Source organism: Sceloporus undulatus, chromosome 3, assembly GCF_019175285.1.
Source record: "Sceloporus undulatus isolate JIND9_A2432 ecotype Alabama chromosome 3, SceUnd_v1.1, whole genome shotgun sequence".
Lineage (NCBI taxonomy): Eukaryota > Metazoa > Chordata > Lepidosauria > Squamata > Phrynosomatidae > Sceloporus > Sceloporus undulatus.
The window spans coordinates 274,794,935-274,812,399 of NC_056524.1; the positions used below are offsets into that span (position 1 = coordinate 274,794,935).

The 17,465-nt window shown below is 47.6% G+C and overlaps 1 protein-coding gene across 2 annotated transcripts in view; it reads right to left on the bottom strand.

Moving 5' to 3' along the window:
• Positions 1-3,357: 3,357 nt before the first annotated feature.
• The window catches only part of ECE2 (endothelin converting enzyme 2), a 79,471-nt gene continuing 65,363 nt past the window's right edge, over positions 3,358-17,465 (bottom strand). For both annotated transcript variants that reach the window (XM_042458624.1, XM_042458623.1), the window contains exons 12-19: positions 17,315-17,413; positions 16,197-16,274; positions 14,641-14,744; positions 12,817-12,927; positions 9,551-9,618; positions 6,924-7,114; positions 6,109-6,204; positions 3,358-4,852 (exon numbers count right to left, since the gene is read on the bottom strand). In XM_042458624.1, coding sequence (XP_042314558.1) covers positions 4,676-4,852; positions 6,109-6,204; positions 6,924-7,114; positions 9,551-9,618; positions 12,817-12,927; positions 14,641-14,744; positions 16,197-16,274; positions 17,315-17,413 — 924 coding nt within the window. In that variant the 3' untranslated portion in view covers positions 3,358-4,675. The remainder of the gene's footprint in view (positions 4,853-6,108; positions 6,205-6,923; positions 7,115-9,550; positions 9,619-12,816; positions 12,928-14,640; positions 14,745-16,196; positions 16,275-17,314; positions 17,414-17,465) is intronic.

The following is a 17,465-nucleotide window of genomic DNA, read 5'->3' on the forward strand; positions in this document are numbered from 1 at the left end:
TGATTCCATGCCACAGCAGAGGCTCCTGGTGTCAGTGCTGCAGTGGATCCACTCTCGGTTTTACTCTGAACTTTCAAGTTGTCCAAAGTGCTGAAAGCTGTCCCTCAAATGGACTAAAACCCAGACCCCCACTCACTGTGGAAGCCACTGGGGGACGCTCCCCTGGACCTGGGGGCGTGCAGTTGGGGTGGGAAACACCATTCAAGTTAAGTCGAAGGCTTTCATGGCCGGCATCCATAGAAGGGCTGCCAGGCCCAGGAAAACCCAGATGAGGGAAGACAAGCAGCCCCCCAAAGGGAAGGTATTTTACCATACATCATACATCCAAGGAGTCCCAGACAGAACAGGCAAAGGGGTGAGGAAGCACAACCTGCAAATGGTTTACAAAGCGACCAAGAAAATCCAGCCAATGCTTGGCTCAGCCAAGGACCAGAGAGACCCTCTCACAGCCGCAGGAAGAGTTTAGTGCATACCATGCAGCTGCGGACTAGTCTCCATAGGGACCCCCAAACGCAGCGTGCAAACAAGGATCAAGGAACATGAGAGACGCTGCAGACTGGGCCAGCCGGAAACATCATCAGGAGCAGAACACATTATAAACCATCCTGGGCATAAAATGCTGTTTGAGAACACTGAAGTTCTGGACCATGCCAATGGCTTTCGGGTCAGAATGCACAGGGAAGCCATTGAGATCCACAAACACCTGGACAGTTTCAACAGGAAAAAAGAAACCCTTAAAGTAAAGTTTGCCTACCAATCCTGAAGAATAGCAAAATAAGGACACAGCCAATGCAAATGGGAAACCATTCGGAGTCGGGGGCTTTCCCAGCAGATAATGACCACCAATTAGCAGACACTAATCCTTGTTTGCATTAGCCTCCCAGGCTGAGGCCATCCATGAACACAGAACAAGACACATGCAAATCATCACTCCTGCATTCCCAGGCTCACACAGTACATATACACCCAATTCTTCCAGGCAAAGCATTCTCTGAAGATGCCAGATTCCACAGATGCTGCCTTCGAAACGTCAGAAAGAAACTCTGCTAGAACATGGCATTCACAGAGCCCCCCGGAAAACCCACAAAAACAATTGAAGGGATGTTTATTGAGAATGGAGCAAGCTTATTTTCTGCTGCACCAGAGAATAGAATCTCAGAGTAATGGATGCAAACTCTAGGAAAAGAGATTCCATTCCAACAATGGCAGGAACTTCTACATCTGGAAACCATGAAGATCTATGAGGATCGACTTCAGGAGATGGGTATTTTTAACCTGGAGAAGAGACGGGTAAGAGGTGATATGAGAGCCCTGTTGAAGTATTTGAAGGGAGGCCATATTGAGGATGGGGCAAGCTTGTTTTCTGTTGCTCCAGAGACTAGAATATGGAGCAAAGGATGCAAGCTCCAGGAATAGAGATTCTACCTCAACATTAGGAGGAAATTCTTTACAGTATAAGAGCTGTTCAACAGTGAAACAGACTCCTTCCTTGGAGAATAGTGGAGTCATCTTCTTTGGAGGTTTTTAAAAAGAGGCTGGATGGCAATCTGTCAGGGATGCTTTGATTGAGAGTTCCTGCATGGCAGAAGAATGGGGTTGGACTGGAGGGCCCTTGGGGTCTCTTCCAACACTACGATTCTAGGATTCTATATCTTAGCCTGACTTCACCTACAGCAAAACCCTGCCTACTCAGCCTCATCCCTCATTTCTAGGTTGTCTGGCTACAATCCATAGGCACTGGTTTGCAACTTTGGACTGTTTTCCTAGAATCATAGAATTGGAAGAGATCCCAAGGGCCAAGCCCCTTCTTCTGCCATGCAGGAACTCTTCATCAAAGCATCTCTGACAGATGGCCATCCAGCCTCTGTTTAAAGACCTCCAAAGAAGGAGACTCCATCAAACTCCAAGGAAGTTTGTTCCACTGTCAAACAGCCCTTACTTTCAGGAAGTTCCTCCTAATGTTGAGCTGGAATCTCTTTTCCTGGAGCTTGCATCCGTTGCTCCATTGTGTCCTATTCTCTGGAGCAGCAGAAAACAAGCTTGCTCCCTCCTCAATATGACATCCCTTCAAGTACTTAAACAGGGCTCTCATATCACCTCTTAACCTTTTCCTCTGCAGGCTAAACATATCCAGCTCCCTAAGTCTCTCCTCATAGGGCTTCATGGTTTCCAGACCCTTCACCATTTTAGTGGCCCTCCTCTGGACACATGGCTCCAGCTTCCCAGCATCCTTTTTGAATTGTGGGGCTCAGAACTGGACACAGTTCCTCTCCATTTAAGAAAATAATTATTTGGACCAGACCTTTGAAGACGACATTGAAGTAATCAAGCGGAAACTGATTTTAATCATTAAATACACCGACGGCATCCCCCCCCCAAAGACATACACGCATTCACACACTGAATCCAAGGCACTAATCCTCGCCGAGATCAACGGATGGGAGCAAGTTTGGGATTTCTAAGCCAAGCTAGTCTGGCACTGAGAATAAAAGTCTGGGGAAAGGGGTAATGGCAGCCAACTAGGAAGCCACCTTGTCCCACATGCCTGCTTTGTCGCCACCTTCCCTGGGACCCCAATGCCCAGCTGCCATGGGGTTTCTGTGACTTCAGTAAGTCATTCTGCACATGACCAGGGGTCTAGGGGCAGAGGTGTGGACCCTTATCTTCAGAGAAGGGTGTAAGGTGTGTGGAAAGCTTGGCAGGTGCAAGGCTAGATAGGAGGAGGTTGTATCATTATTCCACAGTGACCGGATGGCATTGTGCGTGCGCAGGTGTGTGAGGCCGTGCAATGGCATTCATGGATAATATCATTTTGAACATGACATTGTGTGAAAACCATTAGTGCAACTGCAGGATTATCATGGGTTAATTACCGTTTATACTTCCAATTGTTCCCCGTGTGATAAACTCCATGGGGTCGTTCCTACTATGATTTAAAGCGAATCGCTGATTGGCTTATATGACCCTCGTTCCCATTTGAAACCGGTTCCTAAAGTGATTGGTTTCAATTGCAGTGAAGCAAAGGAAATGCAAAAAAATCCCAAACCCCGCTCTTTCCGGACACTAGTTCTTTTGCAGTACCTTTGGAAAGAATCGATTCCGAAGCGTCTTCAACAAGTGAGAACGACGGATCTGAATCGTATCATTCTGGAGGAGCGGGACTGATGGTGTTTGCCATCCTTCCCCAGTTTTTGGTAGATCAGCGCTGCCTCTGTGACCTACGGGCACATGACTTATTTTAAAAAAATAACATTGATAGAAGATTCAATTCATTGATTTTGCAACTGCTTGCAGTCAGTGAGGCAAGTAGTTGCAAAATCAATGAATCGAATCTTCTATCCATTTATTTTATATATCTATATATATCTATATATCTATAGTTCCCAAGCCAGGCTGCCCGGGCTGCCGCTTACATAATTGATGACACACAGATGATTGACATGCATTCTGAAGCGGCTCAAAGTATTGGGGATGACAATCGTGCCAAAAAAGAAGTGATTACAAGGGGATAATGAAAAGATCTGCTTTCATAGTGGGAACGACGGACCTTTTGGAGTCGATTTATCAACACGGACCGAGGGCAAATCGCAAACTGGTTTAAATGTAAGTGGGAACAGGCCCTGAGACATCTTCCTTTCCTGCTTCACAGTACCATCAGCTTGGCTTCATCTTCACAAAGCTGGCAGGAGGGGGAATTGTCTTATGCCAGGGCTGTGCTTTTCTTTGGAATTATGACCTGTGGGGAAACAGAGGGACACATGTATGCCAGCGATCGCAGCCTGGCGTGGCGGAAGGAGCGGAGGAAATGCTCAGACGGAGTCCTCCAAATTTTAGCTACACTCTGACCCTTGAACAGTGCAGTAGATCCTAATGGCCATTCGCTTAGACGGTTTTGTAACAGGAAAAGTTAAAGATGTACACAGAGAGTACACCTAGCCTTCTACCAATGGTTATTAGATGTGGCAGTGTACCTCTAAATAACAGAGATAGAACAGTGAAAGCAAACAAGAAGGAGTGGATTCTGCTTGTAAGCTTCTAGGAAGGATCTGGCTGGCTTCGTGGAAACAGAATGATGGATTGGAGAGTCCCTTCTCTGACCCAAAAGTGCTAACATTTTGCATCTTTCGGTACCCCAAGCTTTAAAGCCCTTCTTCTTGCACCTGAAGCTCCCGTAACTCTAAATGAGGCCCCCGACTGAACCAGGACTCAAACACTCCCCAACCCTGCTCCATCTAAGTAATCCACTTCTTCGAGGGCCTTCCTAGACCCAGTCCTGAAAACAGCGCTTGTAAAGGCCAAGCTATGTCTGTCCTAGAAAAGTGGATCTGGCACGGCAAGAAGTCAGAAGCACCACCACAAAAGTATTTCCTGGGGAAGCTGAAGACCAGAAATAAAAGTCAAAGGAGCCGAGCCGGCAATTCTTCTCGGGGCGCATGGAACGATGTGGTCGGCAGAGAGGAATGAAGCTGTGCTTTTGCTCCCGCTTGCCCCTTTGGCGTGGGCTCAGGAGGGCAATACTGGGTACGCTCACTTTTCTCCTGGCACCTGGGCTCTAGGATCCACTACCTGGATGACCCACCGCTATGGCACCTGTGGGCTGGGTTGTGCAATGGGGCAGTTGTATGTATGTACAGACTCCTGCCAGGGGCAGCTTGCCTCGCCTCGCTTCCTCTGTCTACCAGACTTCGCAGTGCTTCCCAGGGTTCATGAGGGAGCCAGCAGGGCACTGGAAGTGCTCTATAAAGTCCCGGGAGTTGCTCAGGGTCCCGATGACCCGGAACTTGTCAGGGCTGTGGGGGTCTGTCATCAGGCCCTCGTGCGAGCTCTCCGGCGTGCGCACAGAACACCAGACCTGAACATGGACAAAAAGAAGAGACAATGATAATCATTAGCAATGTTTTTTTACTTTCTACTGCTCCAGAGACAAAGGCATAAGCAAGTAGGTTCCAATTACAAGGAAAGAGATTGCATGAAGCATTAGCAAAAGCCTGCCTTGATGATAACACATGGAGTTTATCACACGGGGGACAATTATTGTGCAATTGCGCTAATGGTTTTCACACAACGTCGTGTTCAAAGTGATATCCCATGAATAACCCATCGTTATTGTGCAATTGCACTAATGGTTTTCACACAACGTTGAGGCGAAACGTAATTAAAGTGCCATTAACCCATGAATAACCAGGCAAGAAACAGCAGCAAATCATTCACAGGATTTTCCAGAAGCATTTATGTCCAGATGCATCTGAGGAAGTAGACTTAAGTCTACGAAATCTTAATAATAATAATAATCATAATAATAATAATGCCAACTTCTTTCTTTAGTTAAGTCTCAAAGATGCTACAAGGTCTTCCTACAATAAACATACCTGTTAGACTCAAAAATCTATACAGCTGTGGCTACTGCTCTCTATGTTCCCTCTTCTAAGGAGAAACAGAAAACGCATGCGGTGGCAGCAACTGGGTGAGGGATGACATGCTACCCCATCTCAACTCTTACTTTTCAGTGGCAACTTTACATCTCTCTATACAGGTCTTTGTTCCATTCCCATTGGACTCTTTGGGCCTCTCATTATAAGACTCCAAGGTCACAACTGGTAACTGGTTTCTAGCATTGACCAAGCAGCAGACGGCACTGAGGTCCATCTCTGCTTTGCCAATGCTGCTGCTGCTGCTGCTGCTGCTGCTGCTGCTATGGTCTGCATCTGCAGTATCTGAGCAGCAACAATTCTTCCGAAAGCTCTTCCATGCCTTTATTCGCAAGACTGCCAGAAAGCATGTAGGAAGCCTCTGCCTCTCCAGATGTTTTTAGACAATGCTCACAGTCCCTTTGCAGTGGACATGCTGTGTGGGGCTGACAGGAGGCCAAAACATCTGGAAGGCCAAGGGTTTCCCATTCCTGTTTGAACCAGAGATGCCAGGAACTGAATTCAGGACCTTAGCTTTCTGTCGCTGGCCTGTGGGGTGGCTTATGCCTTGCCAGTGGTCTCTAGAACTGACTGGAGAGTTCCTAGGTGACAGTGATGGGGAACCAGGTTTTAGGATATAGGCAGCGGCAGAAATGAGTTTGAGGTCAAGGGTAGATTTGCCATCTCAAGCAGAGGTTACCTGGGCAAATCCTAAGAAGAAAAGCTGGTGGCTTGTGAGGTCCACAGACGGCAGGCGTTTCTCCTCGCCGTTCTTCTTCAGCCAAACTTTATAAGCCTGCAAGGAAGCAAGAAAGAACCTAAGTCTCCAAGCTCAACAGGGCCTGATCCTTTCCCTTCTTTTCTGTTGCTCCAGAGGCTAGAAGACAAAGCACTGGATTCACATCCCAAGAAAAGGGATCCCATCTCAACATTAGGAAGAACTTCTTTACTGCAGGGGCTGTTTGAGAGCAAAATAGTCAGCATCAGAGAGTTGTGGGTTCTCCATTTTTTGGAGTCCTTCAGACTGAGCTTAGAGAGGCATCTTTCAGGGATGCTTCAGTTGAGCATTCCTACATGGCAAGGAGTTGGATAGCCTTTTCAAATCTAAGATTATATTATTCCCTCGGGGCAACTAGGAACCAAGAGGCAGCGGTAGCTGGAGAGGTCCACTAGGAGTGCTTCTGCACTGTAGAAATAATATAGTTTGATGCCACTTTAACTGCCATTGCTCCATCCTACAGAATCCTGGGATTTGTAGTTTGGTGAGGCACCAGTACCCTTTGGCGGGGAAGGCTCAAGACCTTGTGTGCGTGTGTGTTGTGTGCTTTCAAGTCGTTTCTGGCATATGGTGACCCTTGCAAAACAACAAATATAAGGAATCTATAGGATGGAGCTACAGACTTAAAGTGGCGTCAAACTGCATTATTTCTCCAGTTTAGCTGCACCCTAGGTCTCTTCCCCGTGGCCTGCCTTTTTGGGCAAAGGGGCCCATGCTTCCTAACATGGCTTACTCACATTGTAGGCTGCCTTGAGTCCCCCGTTGTCGGCAATGTTCTCACCCAAAGTCTGCTTGCCGTTGACATGCTCCCCGTTGACAAGGTACTTGCTGTACTGTTCTGTCATGCACTCCGTCCGGTTCTTGAACGCCTCCAGAGATGAGTTCTGCCACCAAGGACGCAGGTTCCCCTCTTTGTCATACTCACGGCCTGGAACGCATAGAAATGCCTTGCTGGACCCGGCTGGAGGATCACCTGGGACCCCAATCGGTCTCCAATACCAGCCAAGAGATTTCCCCCAGCCAGGAGGGCCGTGATGGAGACAACTCTTTCCTTGTGGATCGAAGGCTTTCATGGCTGGCATCCATAGTTTTTTGTGGGTTTTTCGGGTTATGTGGCCATGTTCCAGGAGAGTTTATTCCTGACGTTTTGCCAGCATCTGTGGCTGGCATCTCCACTGGCATGGAAGAGAGTGGGGTATATAGTGCACCTGCATTGTTCTGTTGTTGAATGGCAAGGCTTCAGGGTGGGAGGCTTTCAAAGAGGGTTTGTATATCCACTTAATTGGAGATCCATTGTCTGCTGGGAAAAACCCCAACCCTGGGCCATGTTCATTTGCATTTGCTGAGTCCTGATGTTTCTGTTATTCAGGACTGGGAGCCAAACTTTGTTCACTTGAAGGGTTTCTTTTTTCCTGTTGAAGTTGTCCAGGTGTTTCTGGATTTCAGTGGCTTCCCTGTGCATTTTGACCCAATAGCTGTTGGCATGGTCCAGAATTTCACTGTTTTCAAACAGCATTTTATGCCCAGGATGGTTTATAACGTGTTCTGATCCTGATGATTTTTCTGGCTGACCCCAGTCTGCAGTGTCTCTGCAGTGTTAATAATTAATAATAATAATAATTGGTTTTATTTATATACCGCTATTCCAAAGATCATAGCGGTGAACAGCAAGTAAGCTAATTAGCAAGTAAGCTAATTTGCCCCCAACAGTCTGGGTACTCATTTTAGCTTCCTCCTCGGAAGGATGCAAGCCTGAGTCGAGCTTGGGCCCTTTTGCTGGTCTTGAACTCGCAACCTTGTGGTTTTGACTGAATGGCTGCAGTACAGGCATTTAACCACTGCGCCACCAGGGCTCCTGTTCCTTGATTCGTGTTTGAACACTGCATTTGGTGGACCCTGTGTAGACTTGCAAGATGCAAATGAAAAACCATCCAAGGCCAGGGCTTTCCCCAGCAAACAATGATCACTAATTTAAACAGACACTGATCCTCTTTGCAGCTCCTCCCACCTGGAGGCCTTGCCATTTAACAACAGAACAATACACACGTTAACATGGAAATCACTCTTCTCAACCTAGAGTCACACAGTGTGTGTGTGTATATATATCTGTACCTTAACTCTCTTCTATGCCAGCATTCTCTGAAGATTCCAAAGCCACAGATGCTGGCGAAGTGTCAGGAACACACTCTTCTAGAACATGGACCCATAGCCTGAAAAGCCCACAAAAAACTACAACGCTTCCCTTTTTATCTGCCCCTGGTCAGACATTTTCTGGCTCCAAAGAGCAAATCCCCGCAAGCAAGAGAAGATGCCGTCTTGCACGGAGTGTAGATTGTGGCTGGCAGTGGCTCTACAGAGCCTCAGATAAAGCACTTTATCAGCTCAGGTACCTTAGATCCTTTAATGCCAAGGATTAAACCAGGACCACTGAGTTGTGTCTCAGCTGCGACTGAATTACAGCCAACAAGCATCAGCTTTATTATTTATTCATTTCTCTCGGCTGATGCTGTGTATAGTTTGCAGCAAAAAACAAAAGGTCAGAATTTTGTGCAGATGTGACCCACTCTCCTCTGAACTCCACCAGCCACATAATGCACAGTGGGCCCTTCCCTTACGCAGAGCATCCATTCCGGAGCCCCGCGTAAGGGAAATTATGCATATGCTGGAGCCCTGTTAGAAATAATGGGACTCATGCTTGCGGCGTGGTGCAACGCGCATGCCACTGGTGCACGCCCCATTACTTCTTACGGGGTGCACCAGGGCTTTTTCCATGACTGTTTTCAGCATATGCTGAAAGCCGCGTAGGTTGTGTCCACATATGATGTGGGCGCACTGTGTACGTCTAGTTTGCACAGATTTGATGGTTGCTACAAGTCGTGAAGCATGCAAAAAACCTCTTACCAATGGAAAATGTACTCATCTTCCATCTGCCTTCTGAGATTTTTGGCGGATACTATGCATAGATCTTTAGGCTACAAGGACTTTACAATATATAAGGACTTTGCAAATATAAGGGAAGTCATAGTGCCACTGTATTCTGCTTTGGTCAGACCCCACCTGGAATAAGACTGTGTCCAGCTCTGGGCAAAACAATTCAAGAAGGATGTGGAGAAACTGGAGCCATGTGTCCAGAGGAGGAGAACTAAAACGGAATGGAGGAAAATAAAACAACAACAGGCCTGAAAGCTGCCTGATCTCTATAAAAAGGGGGGTTCCCTGCTAGAGCAGTTAAGAGGTATGGAGCTAACGGTCCATAAAAAGATCAGCTCAAGAAAGGGCCTCTCTCTCTCTCTCTCTCCCCGTTAGAAGGATGGAGCATGCATATGGGATGGAAGCAGCCACAAGCGGCAGAGCGTGGTCCTACCTTGGTCATCGAAAGCATGGGTGAGTTCGTGCCCCATCACAACGCCAATGCCTCCAAAGTTGAGGGCCCTGAAGGGAAGAAATAAGAAGTCAGGACATCAGTAAGCCAGCCTTTGGAGCATTGCAAGTAGAGAAACAAATGTTTTATATAAAGCAAAATAGGGCACATTCAGATGCAGCACTAAACAAATGAGTTCGGTTCCTTCCATCACACGCACCATAACAATTTGGGGTGGGGGGATTTTTAGCATTCATCTCCTTCCTCCTCTCTTTCTCTCTCTCTCTCTCTCTCACAGACATGCCATTAAAGTTTCTCTCTTCCCCAAAAAGAACAGGAATTGTCTGACTAAAAGGTGAGTTGAGGGGCAAAACAACACAGGAAGACCTCTTCCCTAAAGTGGCTCTCCAAGGGATAGAGAATTCAGATTCAAAATGTAATACTGCATACTTTATAACTGATAGATAGAATCTAAACTGAGTGGGGAAAACCTAGTATTTATTAATGAAATGCGTTAACTGCAGTGAAAAACATTTCATATTCATAATGGACACTATGCAGATTCAAGGAAACTGCAGCCGTGGATAGAGAAGGCGCAACATGCAATTCATCCAAAGCCCTTATGGAAACTACAAAGAGCACAACATTATGGTGAGTAAATAACAACAAGTAACCAGAAAAAGGACTGAGGGCAACCAAGTCCTTCTGGACGTTTGGTACATTTCATGTTGCACCGTCAGTCCATGTTTCTTATCATTTGGTTCATTATCCATTGCTACAATTACTTTGAATTTGTCTATACCAAAGTCTACTATCTGGTTGAAATGTTTTTCCCTGGAGTTTATCACACAAGGTTTTTCCTGTGCAGAAACCGGATTCAAAACAGGGAAATCCTGCAAAGGGGAGAACATTTCCACACGATCCCACATATTAACAAATGAAAACATCCCCCCAAAGTGGGATCATGGTTTTCACGCTCCTGAGGGAGACCCAGCCTTAAAGCGAAAAGAAGCCACACAGGAAGCGGACAGAATCAGCGGCTTCTTACTTTTGGGATTCTCCCGGAAGTTGAAAAACAGCCGATTCCTTCCGCTTTCTGTGTGGTTTCTTTTCGCTTTAAGGCTGGGTCTCTCTCAAGAGCATGAAAACGATGATCCCACTTTGGGGAGATTGTTCCTGGATTTAAATCCCAATTTTGCAAGGGATTTAGGCACTTAGCCTCCCGTCTGATAAACACTGTTGCCAAATATATTTTGTTAGTATATGGCTTTTCACTCAGTTTAGATTCTAGTTGTTGTTGTTTTCCCCCGTTATATGGTATGCAACACTGACATTATTGCACTTTGTATTACATTTTAAGGGGAGATTCAGGAAAGCCTTGCCACCTCTGAAGAGAAAGCAACTACCGAGGGACAGGAGGCAACCCACAGGCAGGAAGCAAAGGATTTGGATGCAAGACTCCTGGCTTGGTTTGGTGGGGGGGCCTACGGCACTGACTCCTCCTCAGGTTTCCCTGCCCTTCTGACTCTCTTTTGCTGGAGGGAAAGTCCAGGAGCAGTGTGGGCAGGGCTGTGGCTCCCGGCTGCATGAGGAGGGGTTTCCTTCGACTAACTCCAACCACGTGTAATGGAAAAAAGAAAACACTGGTTTGCAAGGTGCCCAAAACTTTAATGGAACTCAAACTTTCCAAGTGTCTTTCAGTAGAGATAACAGTCCAAACAAACCTAACTTAGAAGTGGAAGGAGGTCACTTCCCTTGGACCCCCTTTTTACCTATTAAACGAGTTCATGGAGAAGCGTCCTCCGTTGAGGAGACCGGACCCCTATGATACTTCTCAAGGGGCTCCGTTTCCGACTTCTCCCTCCCTAGAGGCAAAGGACCCACTTCCCAGCGCTCGCCTCTAGGGTCCCACCACTCGTCCTCCAGGTCCGGCAATTGTCGGCCTGCCCAAGCTTCGGCGTCGGGGAAAGGAAAGTCCCCCTCCTCACGTGGGTCACGGAGTTGTATTTCCTCGTGAGGTCCCAGACGACGACGCGATCCTCGCCGACTTAAGGAGACCGGGGTACCTCTTCGCCCAGGGCTCCTTCGTGCCTGACCTTTCCCTTCCTCAGCCGCAACTTCCCGTCCAGTTCTTCCACATCCCAATCTCCCCACCCGCTCTGGCCCTGCCTCTTTTATTCCTCCTGAGACTATCTCCGCCCCTCCTCCCGACTCTTGCGCTTGACGCTCCTGCTGCCCCCAGCCTTCCTCTCCCACCTGGTCCTCCTTAGCCTCTTCATCCCTCTCACCCTCTACTACTTCGCTACAAGCAGCTATTCTCCTTTAAAACCAGCTGCAGAGGTCTCCGTCTCTTCTTCCCGCTTGACTGCCCAAAGAGGTTTTCCAAACTGGAAGGCGACTTCGAGTCCCTTTTGAGGGGGTGCATCCCATGTGCATCCCATGTTGGGTACTTGGGTAATGAGGGGTCAAAGTGGTCCCTAGAGATCACCCAGCTAGTTTTTCCGGTGAGACACTGGACTAGATGGCGCTGCAAAATCCACAGCAGGTTTGGGAAAAGGGACGGCCACAGAGCAGGTATGAGGAAAGACAACATGGAGGACCTCGCAAATATGGCCATGATGCCTGGATTCTCTGCAACAAGCGTGAGCAAATGAAGGGCTGGCAATTGCAGGCTAAGCAGCCGGTGAGATGTAACGAAAGAGAGGACGTTTGGGCACAAACAGGAGCAAACTGGTTTGCTTCCAGCATTGCAGCAGGAGCTCTCTGGAATCTGGTCTGATCTGCACTGCAGAAATAATGCAGTCTGGCACCACTTTAACGTGGTTCTATGGCTCCATCCTATAGAATTATGAGGTTTGAGGTTTGTTTTGGCACCACAGAGAAGGCCAAATATCTTCCAAAACTACAAATCCAGAATTCCACAGATGGAGCCATGGCAGTTAAAGCAGTCAAACGGCATGATTTCTGCAGTGCAGATCGGACCTGAACATATGAGGACAAGACTGGCAAGGTTCTAGGGTTGACCCACAGCTGGCTTTCTGCAAGGGATGGCTGCTTCTTGACCACAAGCGGAATTAGGAAGAGCCAAACCTGCCACGTTTCCATTTAGAAACTCCCTCCTCCACCTGTGCCCGCTTTGTAATACATGCTCCTCTGCAACCCAGGCAGTTTTAAGACCAGAGAAGCCAGATCTGAGGCTGCTGAGGACAAGACCACCAGCCTCTCTGCCTCAAGACCACCCTGATAAAGCCCCCAAGCCCCCGACTCACTTGGGGTGGCTGCGAGCGTAGAACGGAGCCTGGAGGATCCCTGCGGGGAAGACAATGCCGTTCTTGTTGGGGAGGTAGTAAGCATTGACGGTCTGTGGGGTCATGCTCCACCTGGAGAAGGAAAAAGTGTATGTTATGAATGCTGCTGTCAGCAGATGGGGCCACCTGGAGACCCATCCTGGAAGGACCTTGGGAATCGGACAGAGAGCTGGTCAAAAGTGCAAGAATTCGCTGTATTTTGGCATTATTGCTCTTTGGCGCAAATGTGTCTGAAAAACATCCTGCATTTGCGTTGTTCTTCCCCCCTACTTTTAAATCCCATTTCTGTGCAGGATTCATCAAGTGTGGCAAACACTAAAACTAAAGAGAGGGCTGGGGAACGGGTCGCGTTGCATCTGAAATGCTTGGGACCAGAAGCGTTTTGGGTTTTAGATTTTTATGGATTTTGGAGTATCTGTATTCACAGATATGTACATATTGAGATATCCTGGAGATTGGATCCAAGTCTAAACACAAATTCATTTATGCTTCACATGCACTTTATACACATAGCCTGAAGGTAAATTTACACAGGATATTTTTAATAGTTTTGTGCATGAAACAAAGTTTGTGTACACTGAACCAGATAGCAAAGGTGTCACTCTCTCGGCCACCCACAAAAGAAGTTTTGGGTTTTGGAATAGTACGGATTTCAGAATTCCAGATAAGGGAGACTCGACCTATACAGCGGACCCTTGTTCTCCGCTGGGGTTTGGTCCCAAGATCCCCCCTCCATGGATCACAAAATCCATGGATGCTCAAGTCCCATTAAATATAATGACACAGCAAAATGGTGTCCCTTATACAAAATGGAAAATCAAGGTTTGATATTTGAAATTTATACTTTTTGGAACATTTTCAAACCGTGGAAGCTTGAATCCATGTCTAAGAAGGGCCAACTGTACTTTATAATTGGCATCCATCCAGCTCCTATTCCTCTTTGGGTTATAAGACCCGAATGCCATCCCACTCCACTCGCACCCCTCTCTATGTTGCTGCTGCTATTATGTATTTTCTGAAGCCACATCTCTGGAGAAGGAAAAGTCACAAGTCACAAGAATAAGCCCCTGAGTGTAAATCTCCCTTTGATAGCAATAAACCAGGAACGGGGCATTTGCTGGATTTTCTTGGTCGCTCAGCAAAGGACAGGAGAGACCTTCTCACAGCTGCAGGAAGAGTTGACTGCATGCAATTTGGCTGCAGACAAGTCTCCATAGGGACCACGAAACACAGAGTTCAAACACAAATCAAGGAATATGAGAGACCCTCATTCTGGGTCAGCCAGAAAAACCAGCAGTAGAAGAACAGATTATGAACCATCCTGGGCATAGAATACTGTTTGAAAACACTGAAACTCTGGACCATGCCAACCACTACCATGTCGCTGAAATCCATAAACACCTGGACAATGTCAACAGAAAAGAAGAAACCCTTAAAGTGAACAAAGTTTGGCTCCCAGTCCCAGCAAAATGCCTGTGCAAACTAATCAGGGCCAGAGGGATTCCCAGCAGACAATGGATCACTAATTAAGAAGATTAAATCCCAAGGCTTTGCCGTTCATGAACAGAACAATACACAGATTAACATGTAAATCACTTCCTCTCAACCAACAGTATCTATATACACCCCACTCTCTTCCACGCCAGCGTTCCCTGAAGATGCCAGCCACAGATGCTGGCAAAACGTCAGGAATGAACTCTTGTAGAACATGGCCACAGAGTCCAAAGCCCCCACCAAAAACCATGGAAGCCGGCCATGAAAGCCTTTGACTTCACAGATCCTTACTGGTCTCGGTTGGGGGGCTTCCTCAGCTGGTCTGCCATGAAGCGGGCAGAGAAATTGTAGAAGTTCAGCATGTTCTGGAAGAAGGAGTCTTCTGAGACGTCATACTTGCAGAGAAAAACAGGAAAGGGAAAAAAGAGGGCTGAATGAGATTAAAACTCTTGAGCCAAATCATAGCTCTGTGGTAGAGGAAATGCCTTGCTAAAACCCTTCATCCTGGAAAGCTAGCCAAATCATAGCTCCAGCCGTCTACAGGCAGGAAAACATTTTGGGAGTTGTGAAAGGCAAACGTTGCCATGCAGGACTTCACATGGATTTGGATAAAGTTCCAAATGAGCAGAGTGAGCAGGAAAACTGTGCAGAAGGGAAGAGGATCACCCCATCCGTCATCACAGAATCACAGAGTTGGAAGGGACCCCCAAGGACCACCCAGTGCAGACCCTTGCCATGCAGGAATTCGCACTCTAAGCACTCTGTTTATAGAGTCATAGGTTTGGAAGAGACTGCAAGAAGGGCCATCCAGTCCAACCTCTTCTGCCATGCAGGAACTCTCAATCAAAGCATCCCCAACAGATGCCCATCCAGCCTCTATTTAAAGACCTCCAGGGAAGGAGACTCCATTATACTCCAAGAGAACAAACAGCCCTTACTGTCAGGAAGTTCCTCTGAATGTTGAGCTGGAATCTGTTTTCCTGGAGCTTGCATCTATTGCTCTGGGTCCTATTCTCTGGAGCAGCAGAAAACAAGCTATCTTCCTCCTCAATATGGCATCCCTTCAAGTATTTAAACAGGGCTATCATCATATCCCCTCTTAACCTTCTCTTCTCCAGGCTAAACATCCCCAGCTCCCTATGTCTCTCCACATAAGGCATGGTTTCCAGACCCTTCACCATTTTGGCATGTGACCTGAAAACACCTGTGCTAGGGATGTGTACAAGGGGTCATGTGCCCTTAGCCAGTCCCAGTGCGCTGCCGCCACTATCCTCAAGTGACCCACGGCGATGGCAGATACACTCGGTGGGATGCGCATGGAGATGGCTGCCTCAGCCTGGGCACTGAAGGCCAGGTAATGGGGCCGGTTGGGCCTGCTGTGAGACCAGGACACTCCATGTACAGTATAAACATCCCCAGCTCCCTAAGTTATTCTTCACAGGGCTTCATGGTTTCCAGACCCTTCACCGTTTTATCCACCCTCCTTTGGACACATGGCTCCAGCTTCTCAACGTCCTTTTTGAATTGTTTTGCCCAGAATTGGACCAAAGCAGAATACAGTTGCACTATTACTTCCCTTGATCTAAACACTATACTTTTTTTGATGCTCTTACTGTCAGGAAGTTCCTCCTAATGTTTAGGTAGAATTTCTTTTCCTATAGATTGCAGCCTAGACTTTCCCAATGCACCTTCTTTTAAGAAACGTAGACCATGCCACTTGCAAGCACATGCTTCAAGTCATGCCAAGCTGGACCCTCTGTGTCATGTCAAACAGAGCAAGATAACTGGGATGGAGAAGAGCTGCTCTCCTCTCTCAGCCCAGTCGCTGCCCATGCCCTTCCGCATACCCCATCGTAGACATCGTCCAGCTCCTTATCATCCAGGATGAACTCTGGAAAGCCAATCATGTCATAGATGGAGTCAGCCTGCAAAACGAGGGGGAAAAGACCATATGAGGCTCACAGCAGAAATGGGAGGAGAAGAAGCCATGCAGGAGATCATGTGCAAGTCAGTGATAAACAGAGCAGGTCTTACACTGTGATGGCATGGACTCCTCCTTGGAAACACTGAATTTATTGGTTGTATATTAAAGTACAGTGCGCTCTTGCTTTACGTGGGGATCCGTTCCAGACCCCGCTGCATAAGGCAAGTTCTTCATGTGCTTGAGCCCCACTGAAACTAATGGGGCTTGTGCACGTGGTGCGGTGCAGCGCTGGCGCCACAGGCGCACGTACCATTTCCTCTTCATTGCGTGGCTTTCAGCATAAGCTGAAAGCCACATATAGTGCGCCCACATATGACGCAGGCATGCAGTATAAGGTAAGGAGCTGTTGGGAGCAAGGAAAAAAATGTTGGAGAGAATACTGATTGGTGGAATGTTTAAGGAGATTTGGATAAAGTTGGTGAATGGCAGCTGGGAATTTATCTTCTGTCAAAGACCCTTTCTGTCAGGAAGCTCCTCCTAAAGTTTAGGTGGAATCTCTTTTCCTGTAGGTTGCATCCATTGTTCTGGGTCCTATTCTCTGGAGCATCAGAAAACATGCTTGCTCCATCCTCAGTAGTAGGAGATCCTTCAAATATTGAAACAAGGCTACATCATATCCCCTCTTAACCTTCTCTTCTCCAGGCTAAACATCCCCAGCTCCCTATGTCTCTCCGCATAAGGCATGGTTTCCAGACCCTTCACCATTTTGGCATGAGATCTGAAAACATCTGTGCTAGGGATGTGTACAACCTGTGACCCAAGGGGCTCATGTGGTCCTTTGCCAGTCCCAATGCGCTGCCTCCACTATCCTCAAGTGACCCACGGCGATGGCAGACACGCCCGGTTGCTCGGTGGGATGCGCATGGAGATGGCTGCCTCAGCATGGGCACTGAAGGCCAGGTAATGGGGCCGGTTGGGGCCACTGTGGGACCAGGGCACTCCATGCTCCCTGCTGGCCAGTGCAGACAAGGCCATGGTCACCTTCTCTTTAGCCGCTTGCCTCGTCTTCTCATCCATCCAGTCCAGCTGGTCCAAGGACTCCTCAAAGGCTGTGCGTATCTCAGTGATCATGTCCTCAGCCTGGAAGCAAAGGTGCAAGAAGAATAAAGATTAGCATCACTGCTTTCACGCT